This window comes from Electrona antarctica (assembly GCF_951216825.1).
Source record: "Electrona antarctica genome assembly, chromosome: 17".
NCBI lineage: Eukaryota > Metazoa > Chordata > Actinopteri > Myctophiformes > Myctophidae > Electrona > Electrona antarctica.
This window is the reverse complement of record NC_136798.1, coordinates 32,559,177-32,574,640: the sequence shown is the minus strand read 5'-3', so window position 1 is coordinate 32,574,640 and position 15,464 is coordinate 32,559,177. Positions and strand designations below refer to the sequence as shown.

At 45.2% G+C, this 15,464-nt stretch overlaps 1 protein-coding gene across 3 annotated transcripts in view; it reads left to right on the top strand.

Annotated features, from left to right (window-relative positions):
- arid1b (AT-rich interactive domain 1B) overlaps positions 1-15,464 on the top strand; it is an 83,215-nt gene that overhangs the window by 15,263 nt on the left and 52,488 nt on the right. For 2 of the 3 annotated variants that reach the window (XM_079526759.1, XM_079526758.1), the window contains exon 3: positions 866-1,039. The exons of the other annotated variant lie outside the window; for it this stretch is intronic. In XM_079526759.1, coding sequence (XP_079382885.1) covers positions 866-1,039 — 174 coding nt within the window. The remainder of the gene's footprint in view (positions 1-865; positions 1,040-15,464) is intronic. 3 annotated transcript variants of the gene reach the window in all.

Below are 15,464 nucleotides of genomic sequence, written 5' to 3'. Positions count from 1 at the left end.
CAGACTCTAGTCGACTGTGTACTACAGCCGGTCACCTCACATCCTTATCCAAGCTGACAGTGCAGACACATGACTGTGACAAGATTGTCATGCTACGCAGGTGGCTTTGAGATTTACATGACGGGTACACCCGTTACCCAGGAGGTCTGTGTGGCATTATTACCATCGCCACGTCACTTTTATTCATCCTTTTTCTTTGGAGGGAGGTGGGGGGTGGGGGGGGGCAACTGGAGGACACTTGAATTGCATCAGTGTTGCCAGTTCTGGGCATGCTTTGGCAGAGGAAATGAGGGAAAAAAAAGGAGGACCATTATTTTGTTAAAAAGGGGACTAGGGATGTCACAATTACAAATGTAAGTTAACGATACATTTTCACAACTATTTACGATTAAACAATTTAATTATGTTTTTTGCCATTGAACATTATGAATGAATAGAATTACAAATTTAGGCTTCGTAATCACAAATGGCACATGTAAAAAATAGCGGAAATAGTTGATCTACAATGAACTATTTCCGTGGTGTAAACTGTAAAGGAACCATTAAATAAACCTTTTAAGTTTTGGAGCATTATCCAGTGTGCCGAGTGTGCCAACCTTATCTTTTATTCTAGCCTCGGCCCGGCACCTTGTTTTCAGTGAGTGGATGTGCGTGCTTTATTGTGTGTACGTATCATGCAAAAAACAATACACATTAATTTGGGGGTCCTGGACATGAAAATATAAAACAAGCCCCAAAAAAACGCAACCCGCAAATACCAATAATTTACATACAAGGCAACTTTACAGAAAAACGAGCCCAAAGTCGCTTACAACAAGCAGACATGGGCAACACTGGTAAGCGTCCTGTCTTCTCTGTTGTCCAGATGCCCTCCCAGTACTCCCAGCAGCAGCAGCAACAGCAGCAGCAACAACAGCAGCAGCAGCAACAGGGTGGCATGTCAGGCTACTGCCAGCAGGGGCACTTCAGCCCCCCTCAGCAACAGACTGCTGCCCCTAGCCAGCCCTCATACATGCAGCCACGCCCTCTACCACAGCAGGTATGACGACCGCACAAGTTTTATAACTGTATCCATAACTATACAGGTGTAGCTTTAAAAATCGTTCTAACTCAAGTGGATGACTAGAGTCCTCCTACAGTAAAACAATGGTGAACGATATACTTTGTTATAGTGCTTGGTGTGACTACTTGCATACCGGGAACGTGACGAAGAGAAAACCCATCTGAAAATGCGCTGGCGATTTATATTTCACATCAAGCATTACATTGGTGAAGCTTCATTAATTCATGACATGTCTATGCTTTTATTTGAGGTAAAGAAAAAAAAAACTAAACAACATTGCTATTATGGCTGCGTAATATTCACATTATGTGTGGGTGTAGGCTAAGTCATGACACAAACCGCAGTTTAAATGATCGCGAATGAATCGCACGAAATAAACGCTCCCAGTGTGTAAGGACCTTTTAGGTTCATCAATAGCTCTATATTTAGCTAGCACATCAGGTACCACAACTCCTACAAGGCACAGCAGTTTAATGCCTACACGAGCAGTGGAGACTATGCTTCCAGAATGCCTCCATTCGTGTGAATACATTTGTAGTAGTTGACAGACTGGCATAGCAGATTAAACTCTCACTCCCACAATGCTGTGTCCTTTAAAACACACACACACACACACACACACACACACACACACACACACACACACACACACACACACACACACACACACACACATGGAACCTGTAGTAGCAGACCTGTTCAGCTCATAGCCATACAGTATATAAAGGCTAGATGGCTCAAGGCGGAGTATCCAACGTAGTTCACCCGGCGGCCATCTTGCATCGGTGCTACAGTACAGTATGTTCTATGGCAGCTCAAACAAAAATAGTCATAACTCCCTCAAATCTTGACGATTTACAAACTGGTTGGTTTATTACAAACGTTATCAATGTGGCTATGATTCAGGATTCAGATTCTTATCGCCTTAATGATATTTTTTATATGAACGTCATATATAAGCATATAAGTATGCGGATGTCTCTGACGTTTATAGAAAACCAAACCGTTTGAAAATCGGGTATTGTTATTTAAAAAGTACATGCCCCATAGACACAATGTTATGCTGCACCGAAGTAAGATGGCTGCCACGTAGCGCCGTCTCTCTCCATTGGCCATCTAGCCTTTCTTCTATAAATCTATGGTTCAGCTACTGTCCTCTATTGCTGGTAAAGGCTGTCAAGTACAGCCACTGTTTGTAACTGGGAGCTGACTACTGCCATTTACTGTTGGCCACATACTGCAGACCAGTGGTTATCATCCAACGTTTTGTACCCAAGGCGCACCAGTGGGCAAGTCCAAATCTAAAGGCAAGTCTGTATTCACAGCAAAAAATAGTATAAGCTAGACACAACACATTATTGTGTGTTTTGTAGATCAGCAACATTCACTGTTTATGAAATGTGTGACCAAAACGTTTTGATGACATGCCCAAAATGGTGACGTCAGGTTGACAGCTTGGTTGTCACAAAAAGGCTATTTGCTATACAATTTCAATAGTAGTGGTTCTCAAAAAATAATATTTCAAGGACCACCATAACTCTTTAGAGCGTACAAATGGAACCGTAAAGGTCCATTTGGTTCCATTTGTACACTGAGTTACAGACCTGTAAGGGTCCATTTTGGAACCCCCCAGCCTATAGGAATTGTTAAAGGGAACCGTTATGAAATCGGACCGTTAAGAGGGAATTGTTTAGGATCTGGAATGGTTAAATTCCTAAAGCATCTCTCAACTCTATTTCTGTCACGGCACACCGTTTGGTAAACACTCAAATTGACACCGGGGAAGCCTGACTGTGGTTGTAGGGGCTGCCAGGGTTTTTAAGGTTAAGCAGTCATCAACAGTTGCATTGTTGGTGTCTTTGATATGTCTTATATTTTGCTATAGTGTAGACTTTTGTCCTAACACAAACATTAAATGCCATTGACAATGAATGGAGAATTTACATCATATGTAGACGAGCAAATTGGCTATTTTAGTCCTACACAAAGGTTAAATTCCCATTGACACTGGAGAATTGCGTCATATGTGTCTGAGCAAATCGACATGTTGCGTCATGATGATGTAAATTAACCCCAGACGGACAGAGGGGGAAGTGATCGTAGTGGAACTGAGAGCCGTGCATATGAAAAGTTGCTATCGGCGGCATCTTCTGATTCTTCTCCCAGAAGTCTCCTCTGCCTCATAAAGAAACCGTTTTTAATGAATGCCAGAATAACTGGCCGTTTACTGACTCAAATTATGTGAGGTCCCAAAAATATCGTAGAATGTGAGGACAATTTTCCTAGGGTTACTAACTTACTATATACTGTATATAGTAACCCTAGGGAAATTGTATACATATATAATGGCAAAAGTGGTTGGAAAAATGGCATTTAAAAATGTCCTAAAATGTTATATGCTCACACATAATATAGTAATACAAAGCGGTGTGTATGTGAGAGGGAGAGTGGGCGTCCTAGCACAGATACTGTAGATGTGTTTGTGTCAAGTCATTCGTCTTGCATTAGAATGAAGGAGAACCCTCTTGTGTTTACTTGAACTCATTTGCAGTGCAGGAAAGCACCAGCCACCGTGGCAGTGAGAGAGGGTCAGTGTCTGGCTCAAGGGTACTTTGTTGTGGGGATTGAACTAATGATATGGTCTCTCCACTCTTGTAGTGCCTTATCTAAAACTTAATGCACCGCATCTCTGTGTATCTATCCGTCTCTGTGGGAGTGTGTCCCCCAGTTATCTCTGTGTATCTATCCGTCTCTGTGGGAGTGTGTCCCCCAGTCATCTCTGTGTATCTATCCGTCTCTGTGGGAGTGTGTCCCCCAGTCATCTCTGTGTATCTATCCGTCTCTGTAGGAGTGTGTCCCCCAGTCATCTCTGTGTATCTATCCGTCTCTGTGGGAGTGTGTCCCAGTCATCTCTGTGTATCTATCCGTCTCTGTGGGAGTGTCCCCCAGTCATCTCTGTGTATCTATCCGTCTCTGTGGGAGTGTCCCCCAGTCATCTCTGTGTATCTATCCGTCTCTGTGGGAGTGTGTCCCCCAGTCATCTCTGTGTATCTATCCGTCTCTGTGGGAGTGTGTCCCCCAGTCATCTCTGTGTATCTATCCGTCTCTGTGGGAGTGTGTCCCCCAGTCATCTCTGTGTATCTATCCGTCTCTGTGGGAGTGTGTCCCCCAGTCATCTCTGTGTATCTATCCGTCTCTGTGGGAGTGTGTCCCCCAGTCATCTCTGTGTATCTATCCGTCTCTGTGGGAGTGTGTCCCCAGTCATCTCTGTGTATCTATCCGTCTCTGTGGGAGTGTGTCCCCCAGTTATCTCGTGAACTATCCAACTGATACATCATACTTTTTGCCTATAATGACCTACCCAAAATAGGGATAGATTATTAAGCAATAATTGTATTAAATTGTCAATTACTGTTTTTTTTATAATCGTCTCTGGACCAAGTAGGGTTCAACCGCCACTGTGATTGAAAAAGCAGCAAGTGCCCCATATTCGAACCAACCATGTGTGAAACGAATGTGTTAATCGAGTCTAAAGCCCAAGGAGGTGCATGGCGACCCATTGGTGTGGTTTGGGCCATTGAGTTGAATCATTTGGGTCGACTTGGGTCGACCCGTCTCGACCCTTTGGTGTGGTTTGGGCTTAAAAACTGCTGACGATTGTAAAATTATTACTCATTCTAAAGGCCGTTTCAGATGGGGTGTGAGTGTATATAATTCATTTTCAATAATAGCGGGAGATTATTTGAGTAGTTGAGGGGTGGAGAGGCAATCGGGCGCTGTCCCGCACCTGCAGGGGTACGTGCACGACCTACCGCAAGGGTTCTCAACCCGTGGGTCGCCAAATTATTTTGGGGGGAGGGGTCCCCAAATTATTTTGAGATGTTTTTTTATTTGCAACTGAATGGCTGGAAAATGGAACTGAAGAGTTTACATAGTACACATAGTACATGCATAAACTTTCCTTAATGATTATATCTGGTTTCAGTATTCATTTATGATACTGTATATTTTCTCTATTATTTTTTAAGTCAGTTTGTATTGGGGGTGGGGAGGGAGGCGTGCGTCGCGAGAATTGGCCAAAGCATTTCCGGGGGTCCCTATCCAAAAACGTTAAGAACCCCTGACCTACGGTACTTAGACATTTCGATGCCAACTAGGTCCTCAAATTTTGTAATATCTGCCACCTATATATAACGGGTGTCTCCTGTGGCACACCCGTTGTCGATGCTCAGCCAATCACAGCACAGAATGGCACACCTTCCAGCCAATCACAACGGCCAATCACACCACCAATTTCCTGTGGAGACTAAAATGATTAGTCTGAGGAGAATGGGGAAATCTCATGCGTGTTGTGCAATGTCATGATGGCATTTCTCTATCTGCCTCTTATATATAACGGGTGTCACCTGTGGCACACTCATTTATGTTCAGCCAATGGCGGACACTTTTCTGTCTTCTCTTTTTATCCCCACTCCTAAAAGTATTAGTTTAGATTTGCCATTACTTATATTGTTTACTGTATTTGAGTTATGTTATGTTCGGTGTTCCCACCCTCATCCCTAAAAATAAAACGTAGATGTGTTTGTGTATGTGTGTGTGTGTGTGCGCAGAGTGTAAATGTGACCGTGGCCAAGTCTCTGTGGACTAGCAAAGTATTATATCTGTAATATATGAGAGGCTCCCGTTTATTCCCCATTCTCCTCTACTCTCCTGTTCTCATTTTCTCACCAAGACTGATGGAGAGAAACATTTTCATTTTCTATCTCTGTGTCCTACCATCCTTGTCTCTGACAGGAGGTGCAATGAAACTCCCGCGTTTGGAGAGTACTCTTATTGAGTGTGTGTGATGGGAGGAATAAGATTCAGGGGGCACTATGCCTTGGTCAAGAGAACAAGGTGCCTTCTTTTACATTCCAAGGGCTGGGCAACATCAATATTATATTGACGAGATTTCAAATACAATGTGGTCACTGTGGTGGTCCTCCTCCACTTGGTGGTCTCCAAGTTTGAGAACAACTACCCTTACTGGAGGTGTGTGTGTGTGTGTGTGTGTGTGTGTGTGTGTGTGTGTGTGTGTGTGTGTGTGTGTGTGTGTGTGTGTGTGTGTGTGTGTGTGTGTGTGTGTGTGTGTGTGTGTGTGTGTGTGTGTGTGTGTGTGTGTGTGTGTGTGTGTGTGTGTGTGTGTGTGTGTGTGTGTGTGTGTGTGTGTGTGTGTGTGTGTGTGTGTGTGTGTGTCTCTCTCTCTCCCCCATCTGGAGCTGTGTGTGGGTGGAGTTGGCCTATCACAGTATGCATACTTTCTCTATGATGCGTTTCCTATCGGCCTGCGCAGGCCTCCTCGCTGACTACTTCTTCCCCATCCACTCGCACACATGAGTTTAAGGCACTGATTCTCAACCTCTTTCATTCCGAGTTCCTCTGGTACACAAATCTACACTGTAAAGTCCTCAGTGTTTGCTTAACCCATTTAGACCTGGGAACGATTCTACAAATGTCTTCTACATCCTGACAGTTTTCTGAAAAAGCTATGTTTCTATGTCAGTCGTTCTTCGATTTTTCAAAAATAGCAGACCTACAAGTTCATAGCGCGCCACTCGGTGGCGCGCTATGAGCTTGTAGATCTGCTATTTTTCCATAGCTAAAGCACAACATAATGCTAACACCAAAACCCTGAAAGTCCACCGTAACCGTTCAAATAGCGATTTTGAAGCGTTTTTTTTATTTTTTTATTTACTACTTTTATAATGAAATAAATGTATTAGTCTAATGAACCCCTTAAGCCCTATTTTATACATTAGTCTTACAACGGTGTCGCATAAAAATCACATAGTTTTGACCGCAAAAATGAGTGTAATAGCGATATGTTCATGGGCTCCGCTCTATGCTATGAAGGCTGCTGCATGGGAACCTGGACCCCATGGCAAGTCATACAAGTAGGAAAATGAGCCTGTATGACTGTTATTTAGTCTGGCGTCTCCTCTATTCTCCTGTTTTTCTTACCAAGACTGATGGAGAGAAACATTTTCAGTTTCTATCTCTGTAGTCTGTAGAGGAGTCGTCCTTTATGTCGCTTATTGCTTCTCAATATCGGTTTCACTATATGTTTGGCTTAATTGCCCAGCCCTGCATAGTATTTTCAGCTGTTGAATTGGATCTCGTATTTTATCTAAAGGGCTTAGACACTTGTACTTCACTGAACGACGAATAGCGGAAATAGCTGATCTGCAAGCTCACAACTGAAAACAATATTGCCTATATATATTGACATGTGCAAAATGAGCACTCTAGAGTTAAAGTGGTTAACCCATTTTGACCTGAGATCAGATTCTAAAAATGTGAGCTTGTAGATCTGCTATTTTTCAATAGCTAAAGCATAACATAATGCTAACACCAAAAAGGGTTCCCGCCCATAATGGGTTAATCCATCTGTGAACTTGTTTTATGGCATATCTGAGCAGCTGTCAATGATGATGGCGGTGATATTGATGTTATTGTGGGAAGATTGTAAGAACGGCACAGTGACCTAACTGTGACCCCAGCTGTCACGGTTCTCTCTACTTGGCACTGGAGTAAACTCTCTCAGCAACGACTGACACTCAACACGCCGTGTGAAACGATAATCTGAGTCATGGCCTCAAGCTGTGTGTGTGTGTGTGTGTGTGTGTGTGTGTGTGTGTGTGTGTGTGTGTGTGTGTGTGTGTGTGTGTGTGTGTGTGTGTGTGTGTGTGTGTGTGTGTGTGTGTGTGTGTGTGTGTGTGTGTGTGTGTGTGTGTGTGTGTGTGTGTGTGTGTGTGTGTGTGTGCGTGCGCAGTTTCTCTCACTTGAGCTAGCTACTAGACTAGCGTTGGCTAGCTGGTGTGTTTTGATTGGTTTATTCATACCTGTTATGAAGAACTGATTCTAAATTGGCTCTATTGAACCACTGTGTGTTCATATCGGCCTCCCTGTTCTCCGAATCGATTCTAGACCTTCGTCCGACATCTACAATGAACGCAGGAATCATGTGCTCGCACCCGTTTCCCAGAACGATTGCCCTGAATGTCTTGGTGTTTGAGAACACTGTGTTCTGTGTGGCGGTGGTGTGTATCACTCAGACTTTACTGTGCTCCTCTAGCCTTAGCTAGCGTTATGTGACGCTGACGATGCCGTTTCGCTAACAACAACTATGTAAGCCATAGCTGTGATCTGTCGGGACCATTTTTTCTCTTCTCTTCTCTTCTCTTCTCCCCTTTTCTTCTCTCTTGTTGTTTTGTGTTGTGTATTGTCTCATTGTGTCTTGTCATGTCTTGTCTTTTTGTGTCTTATCTCATCTTGTGTCATTTTGTCGTTCCATGGCATGTCTTGACATGTCTTTTCTTGTTGTTTCGTGTCATGTCTCGTCGAGTTGTTATGTCTTGTTGCGTCTCGTCTTGTATTGTCTTTTCTTGTTGTGCCATGTCTCGTCTTGTCATGTCATGTTATGTCTTGTTGCGTCTCGTGTTGTCTTGTCTTTTCTGTTATGGGAGCAGGGGTCAGTCAGCTATGACTCTTGGGAAACCAAACCATGAGGAACTGGCTCTGTCAGCAAGAGAGACCCTCCATTCTGCCTGTAAGACACAGCAGCACAACGCACCTAACTTGACATACCACAAAACACCAAACATACACAAACGTACAACACAACAAAACACTCCCACTCTCTCGCTCCCCCCCCCCCCCCCCTGTTGTAATTCCAGAGACTGCCTTTGAAGTTCCAGGCGGTGCTGATGTAGTTGCCATAGAAACAGGCTGTGGAAGCTGCATGCTTAGGAGTAAAAGAGGAAAAAAACCATACAGGTTTCCACACATCTCTAATAGGACTTTTAATACATAGAAGATTTTTGTATTGAATCTATGAAATGAGCGGGGTCATGTTTGTCTGTGATGAAGAAGTCTCTACACTACAGCATCACTTGGCTTCAGACAGTACCGTGTGTAGATCCTGCTCTTATAGTGGGGTCCGGGGACCCCCAGGGGTCCTTGAGAGTGCGGGTCCAATACATTGCTTCCATTTATACACTCTGAGTTGGGATCTTTATATTTTTGATTGCGCTCCCAGAGATGAAATAACGTATGAAAGGGGGGCCGGGGTCTTTATCAAACTGAGGGTTCTGTAGGGGGGCCGGGGTCTTTATCAAACTGAGGGTTCTGTAGGGGGGCCGGGGTCTTTATCAAACTGAGGGTTCTGTAGGGGGGCCGGGGTCTATATCAAACTGAGGGTTCTGTAAGGGGGCCGGGGTCTATATCAAACTGAGGGTTCTGTAGGGGGGCCGGGGTCTATATCAAACTGAGGGTTCTGTAGGGGGGCCGGGGTCTATATCAAACTGAGGGTTCTGTAGGGGGGGCCGGGGTCTTAATCAAACTGAGGGTTCTGTAAGTGTATCCAGTATATATTCTACACAATATATTCTCTAATATCCTACACATTTTGGCCTCCTTAAGTGGATTTAATGTACAATATACCCCCCCCCCCCCCCCCACTTAATTTGGTGTAGAGTGGAATAAGGGAGAGAGGCCTTCTGTAGTTCAGCACAGCCTCTTGGTCTATGGGCCCTTAATTAAGGTCTTCACAAACTGAGCACCAAGCCTTGGTTCTTTCTTGAATCCCCAGAGATGGGAACAGACGTGTTTCTCTGCGGTATGTAGAAAAAAAGGTTCCATACAATTCAACTTGTGAGATGGGTGCAAAACGAGACTCGCGCCCGCTTTGCTTGCACCTCCGTACCTGAAAGTTTGCATATAACTTCTAATGAATTACTAGGTGTACTAGGTATAAGTTGGTTCCATTTTGGGAAGACCTTTAGTCTTATGTGTATACTGAAAAGCTCCTTTAGCAATATTCTTTTGTGTACATGTGTAACACCCGGAATTCGAACCCGGGTCTCCAGCGTGGAAAGCCAACATCTTAATGGTTAAGAGGTTGGCTTTCCACGTGGGAGACCCACTAAGCCAAAGAAAGGGCTATCCCTGTGACTCGGGATAGATATTAGACTTTTTATGTCATCAGGCGCAGGTTGTGAGCCACTCTGCTACACATGCACATGTATTGAACAGAAATGATGTTTCTGAGCTTTTTAAACCGCACCATGTGAAGAAGGACTTTAAACCCATCTCCCGCGGGAGGGCATTTTCTCTGCTCACCGCGCCACCTTGCTCCTTTAGGGTCTATAGAACAGACATGCCTATAAACTGAGTTACGACTGACCGTATACGTGTGAAATATGATCCCATAGACGTGTCTTTAACGGTGATTTGAGGACATTAAATGAAACGTAAAGCTTAAATACTTATCATAAAGTACAACGTTTTAATTAACGGCAAATGGCTCTAATTTGTAGTAGATGTGAGAAGTACTTGGCAATGTCTGACATTATTAAACATAATCCATGTGAACTATAATTTAAGTCTGCTGTTGGTGTAATTCACTCTAAGAGACCCTTTGTGTTGCGTTTTGAACAGTACAAGACTGATTGTACTGGTCATCTCCCAGTGACCAATAGTACAAGACTGATTGTACTGGTCATCTCCCAGTGACCAATAGTACAAGACTGATTGTACTGGTCATCTCCCAGTGAACAATAGTAGAAGACTGATTGTACTGGTCATCTCCCAGTGGTCAACAGTAGAAGACTGATTGTACTGGTCATGTCCCAGTGACCAATAGTAGAAGACTGATTGTACTGGTCATCTCCCAGTGACCAATAGTACAAGACTGATTGTACTGGTCATCTCCCAGTGACCAATAGTAGAAGACTGATTGTACTGGTCATCTCCCAGTGGTCAACAGTAGAAGACTGATTGTACTGGTCATGTCCCAGTGACCAATAGTACAAGACTGATTGTACTGGTCATCTCCCAGTGACCAATAGTACAAGACTGATTGTACTGGTCATCTCCCAGTGACCAATAGTAGAAGACTGATTGTACTGGTCATCTCCCAGTGGTCAACAGTAGAAGACTGATTGTACTGGTCATGTCCCAGTGACCAATAGTAGAAGACTGATTGTACTGGTCATGTCCCAGTGACCAATAGTAGAAGACTGATTGTACTGGTCATCTCCCAGTGACCAATAGTACAAGACTGATTGTACTGGTCATGTCCCAGTGACCAATAGTAGAAGACTGATTGTACTGGTCATCTCCCAGTGACCAATAGTAGAAGACTGATTGTACTGGTCATGTCCCAGTGACCAATAGTAGAAGACTGATTGTACTGGTCATGTCCCAGTGACCAATAGTAGAAGACTGATTGTACTGGTCATCTCCCAGTGACCAATAGTACAAGACTGATTGTACTGGTCATCTCCCAGTGACCAATAGTAGAAGACTGATTGTACTGGTCATCTCCCAGTGGTCAACAGTAGAAGACTGATTGTACTGGTCATGTCCCAGTGACCAATAGTAGAAGACTGATTGTACTGGTCATGTCCCAGTGACCAATAGTAGAAGACTGATTGTACTGGTCATCTCCCAGTGACCAATAGTAGAAGACTGATTGTACTGGTCATCTCCCAGTGACCAATAGTAGAAGACTGATTGTACTGGTCATGTCCCAGTGACCAATAGTAGAAGACTGATTGTACTGGTCATCTCCCAGTGACCAATAGTAGAAGACTGATTGTACTGGTCATGTCCCAGTGACCAATAGTAGAAGACTGATTGTACTGGTCATGTCCCAGTGACCAATAGTAGAAGACTGATTGTACTGGTCAGCTCCCAGTGGTCAACAGTAGAAGACTGATTGTACTGGTCATGTCCCAGTGACCAATAGTAGAAGACTGATTGTACTGGTCATGTCCCAGTGACCAATAGTAGAAGACTGATTGTACTGGTCATCTCCCAGTGACCAACATTAGAAGAGTGATTGTACTGGTCAGCTCCCAGTGGTCAACAGTAGAAGACTGTGGTTGAACTGGTACTAGGTGTGAATTGCTGTAGTTTGACAACTCTTCCGGCAGGCATAAGAACTCTACCGGCAGGCATAAGAACTCTACCGGCAGGCATAAGAACTCTACCGGCAGGCATAAGAACTATGTTGTTACTGATTTGTTAATAATATACATACAGGCAAAGAACTGACCTGGAAGCTGCAGTGCTATAGCTACACATGCTAGATTATTTCTGCATGTGCTGCAGTACTGCAGACAATTCTTCCTTGAGTGTTGTACTGTGTTATACACAGTACACACATGCTCAGCTCTATGACTTTTGTATTGTTTAATTTGTCTAAAACATTCCAAGTCCATAATATGCACAGAAACATCCAATATATTCTTTGTCGTGTGACCGTGTCCGGCGCTGAATTTAGACGATCTGCAAGCTCACAATGCAGATCGCCTTTTTTCGTATATTTTTATGAGCGCGACACCGTCGTGCGATGGAGTACAAATCTGGCTTTAGACGACTCAATGCTGTTTTACTGAGGAGAGGACGGTCTGCAGCGAGGGATGGACCCAAGTGGGGGAGACCGGGGAGATACAAAAAAGGGTGTGAAGGGAGGGAGGGATGGAGGAGTTTGGAAAGATGGAGGGGGAGAGATGAGGGTAGCGGGGAAGAGGAGGGACTTAGTTGGAGGGAGAGAGAGAGAGAGGGGGGGGGGAGAGAGGGAGGGAGAGAACATGTATAGAGAGAGGACATGAAAAAGGAAGTGAGGAAGGCAAGAGGAAGAGAATTGTTAGAAGGGGAGAAACGGAGAGGTGAAAGAGAAAAAAAATAAGTGATGAATAAGAGAGAGAGAATGCTGCACAATTGGTGTGTGTGTGTGTGTGTGAGACTGTGTGTGTGCGTGTGCACGCGTCCCTGGTGGTTTCCGTGCTGCATCTCTGAAACCTTTCCCTCCCTCTCTCTTACCCGACCAACTCTCTCTCAACTTTCTGTCCCTTGTCCTTGTCTCGCCGCTGACATTTCTCTGGGCTCTGCTCGTCTCTCCACCCGTCTCTCTCGTCCCGCCTTCTTAACCTCCCGCATGTCTCTCTCTCTCTCTTTGCCTCCATGAGAGAGATGTGAGGAGAGGAGAGGAGCGTGTGATGGGGGAGAGCAGAGCGGGGTTTGTGGCCTGCAAGAGACCAGCTGCACTGCACACACACACACACACACACACACACACACACGCTCTCTCTCTTCTGTGTGACTGTCTTTCCTTTTCTTGCGGTCTTCCACTCTCTTCATCCCCCCTCCCCCCTGTACCTTCTACCCCCCACTCACATTTCTCCTCCACCTCTTTTCTCCTCTCTGCCGTTATCCCTCTCTTTTCTTTCCCTCTGTTCCAGCCTTTCTCGGCGCTCTCCCCTCTCTCCTCTGCATCTCCACTCCATAATTAGAATGCGCACAAGAACGATGAGAGAGAGAGAGGGAGGGAGGGAGGGAAGGGGCGACCGGGGGGGCGTGTGCAGTCGATGCAGGCAGAGCTGCTTGCTCATTGGCCGAGCTGTTGGCAAGGGGCGGAGTGGGGGATGGGTTGCCGTGCTGCTATTGGCTGGTCTTGGGCCCAGGGGTAGATTGGAGAGCTCGCCTCTCCCGTGTTATCTGTCCTGCCTGCTCTCCTCTCCTCTCCACTCCTCTCCTCTCCTCTCCTCTCCTCTCCTCTCCTCTCCTCTCCTCTCCTCTCCTCTCCAAGAAGCAGAGCTCAGCATGAGGAGCTCATCAACTCAAGTGTATGTGTGACTGTGTGTGCGTGTTTTGGGACAGAGGGCTCTGGTGAGGATCTGAGCCCAGGTCAGATCAATCACATGTGGTATTGTCATGCTTTATTGGTCCTTATATTAACTAACCACAATAAGCGATTCCTGGTGATTGTTGAAACGGTTGAAACCGAAGAAATCGATTGATCAAAATGAGAGAGAATCGAATCATGACCTTTTTTTCCTTCTTTTTAAATGTTTTATCCCATGATTTTGTAACCCATTTGTCATCCCTGTGTCAATTATCTACTGAGCTCTACACACCCTCCGCCAACCTGGGGAGAGCAACGGACTTGAACTCATGCTTCCTATGCATGAGTGTCCAAGTTGCTCCTTTACACCTGACAGGGGGGAGTTTCCCTTTTTGGACGTAGCGCATGGAAGGAACACGTTATTCCAACCAGTTCCTTTCCCCTCCATCACACGCCCCGGCTGGCCAGGGGGAGGCAGTTTAGAGACCAGGATTACTGCATGTTTTTTGTGAGGGTACCTACCCGAGGGGACATGGGGAGAACATGCAAACTCCACACAGAAAGGCCCTTTCGCCAACCCCACCTCGGGTATGGGCACTGATGACACGGGGGCGTCCCCAGTGGGAATCGAACCCAGGACCTTCTAGCTGTGAGGCGACAGCACTACCGACTGTGCCCCCCATGACCTTTCTTTTTAAGTGGAAAGTCAAATTACTATCACGAGCCTGAATTGTACCTGCTGTTTTGTGTGACGGCTACACTGGCAGTTAAAAGTGTACAAATGGAACCACATTTTGGTTCCATTTCTACACCATTTGAACACTCAGTCAAATAAACCCCAGGGAGTAGACTGGGGTCCCAGAGGTAAACTATTGGTTCAGATTGGGTTCTGAGGCCTAATGTGTGTCAAACTGGGGCTCCTTGGCCCGGGCCGGCTTAGCGGTTCGGCCATCCGGGCACCTAGCCTGACAGCATCTCCTGGGTTCGACTCCCGATCAGACGACCATTGCAGCGTGTCACTCCCCATCCCTCTCCCTCATTTCCTGGCAGCTTACTGTAAAGTGTGTAAACTATCAAATATAGGCAGAAAAATGCCCAAAAATATCTTTAAAAAACTCTGGGGTTCCTTGAAATGAAGACGGTTGAGTAACACCGTTTTACAACAACAGCTCAAGTTTCCCTTCCGGCAAAAAGGAGGCTGTATGATTTAAAACATGTAAATCGAGTTGTGGATTTGGAGAATTGTGTCACCCCTACAGGCCGTTGGAAAGCAAGCAAACTCCTTAACCTCCCTGTCCAATATAGATCAATAGCACATTACTGAGTTCTGTGAGTTCAGTTAAAAACGATGACTTTATTTATAATGGCACAGATCAAGGAAAAGAGCACCTCACAGGACACGAACCAGTAGCCATTCCCTTCCACACCAGTACCACACCGCTCCCCCTTTAGCTGTTCAACTGGATTATGGGGTGATGTTTATTACAGCTGGGCGGCGAGACTTCGGAGCATTGCGCGTCCGCCCGGTTCCATTTGCACACACTCTGTGTTACATTAACACTGAGCTTTTGACTGCGCACCAGACATGTGAAGTCATTCACACATTCAACAGAAAGCCATTCACCATTTTCAACACATCTCAGACATTTGTGAGTAATTTGTCCGAAGCCCCTCGGCGTAGAGTTGTTTCCAGACGTATGTAGAACGTGCGCCAGGCCAGCCGGGTCTGGT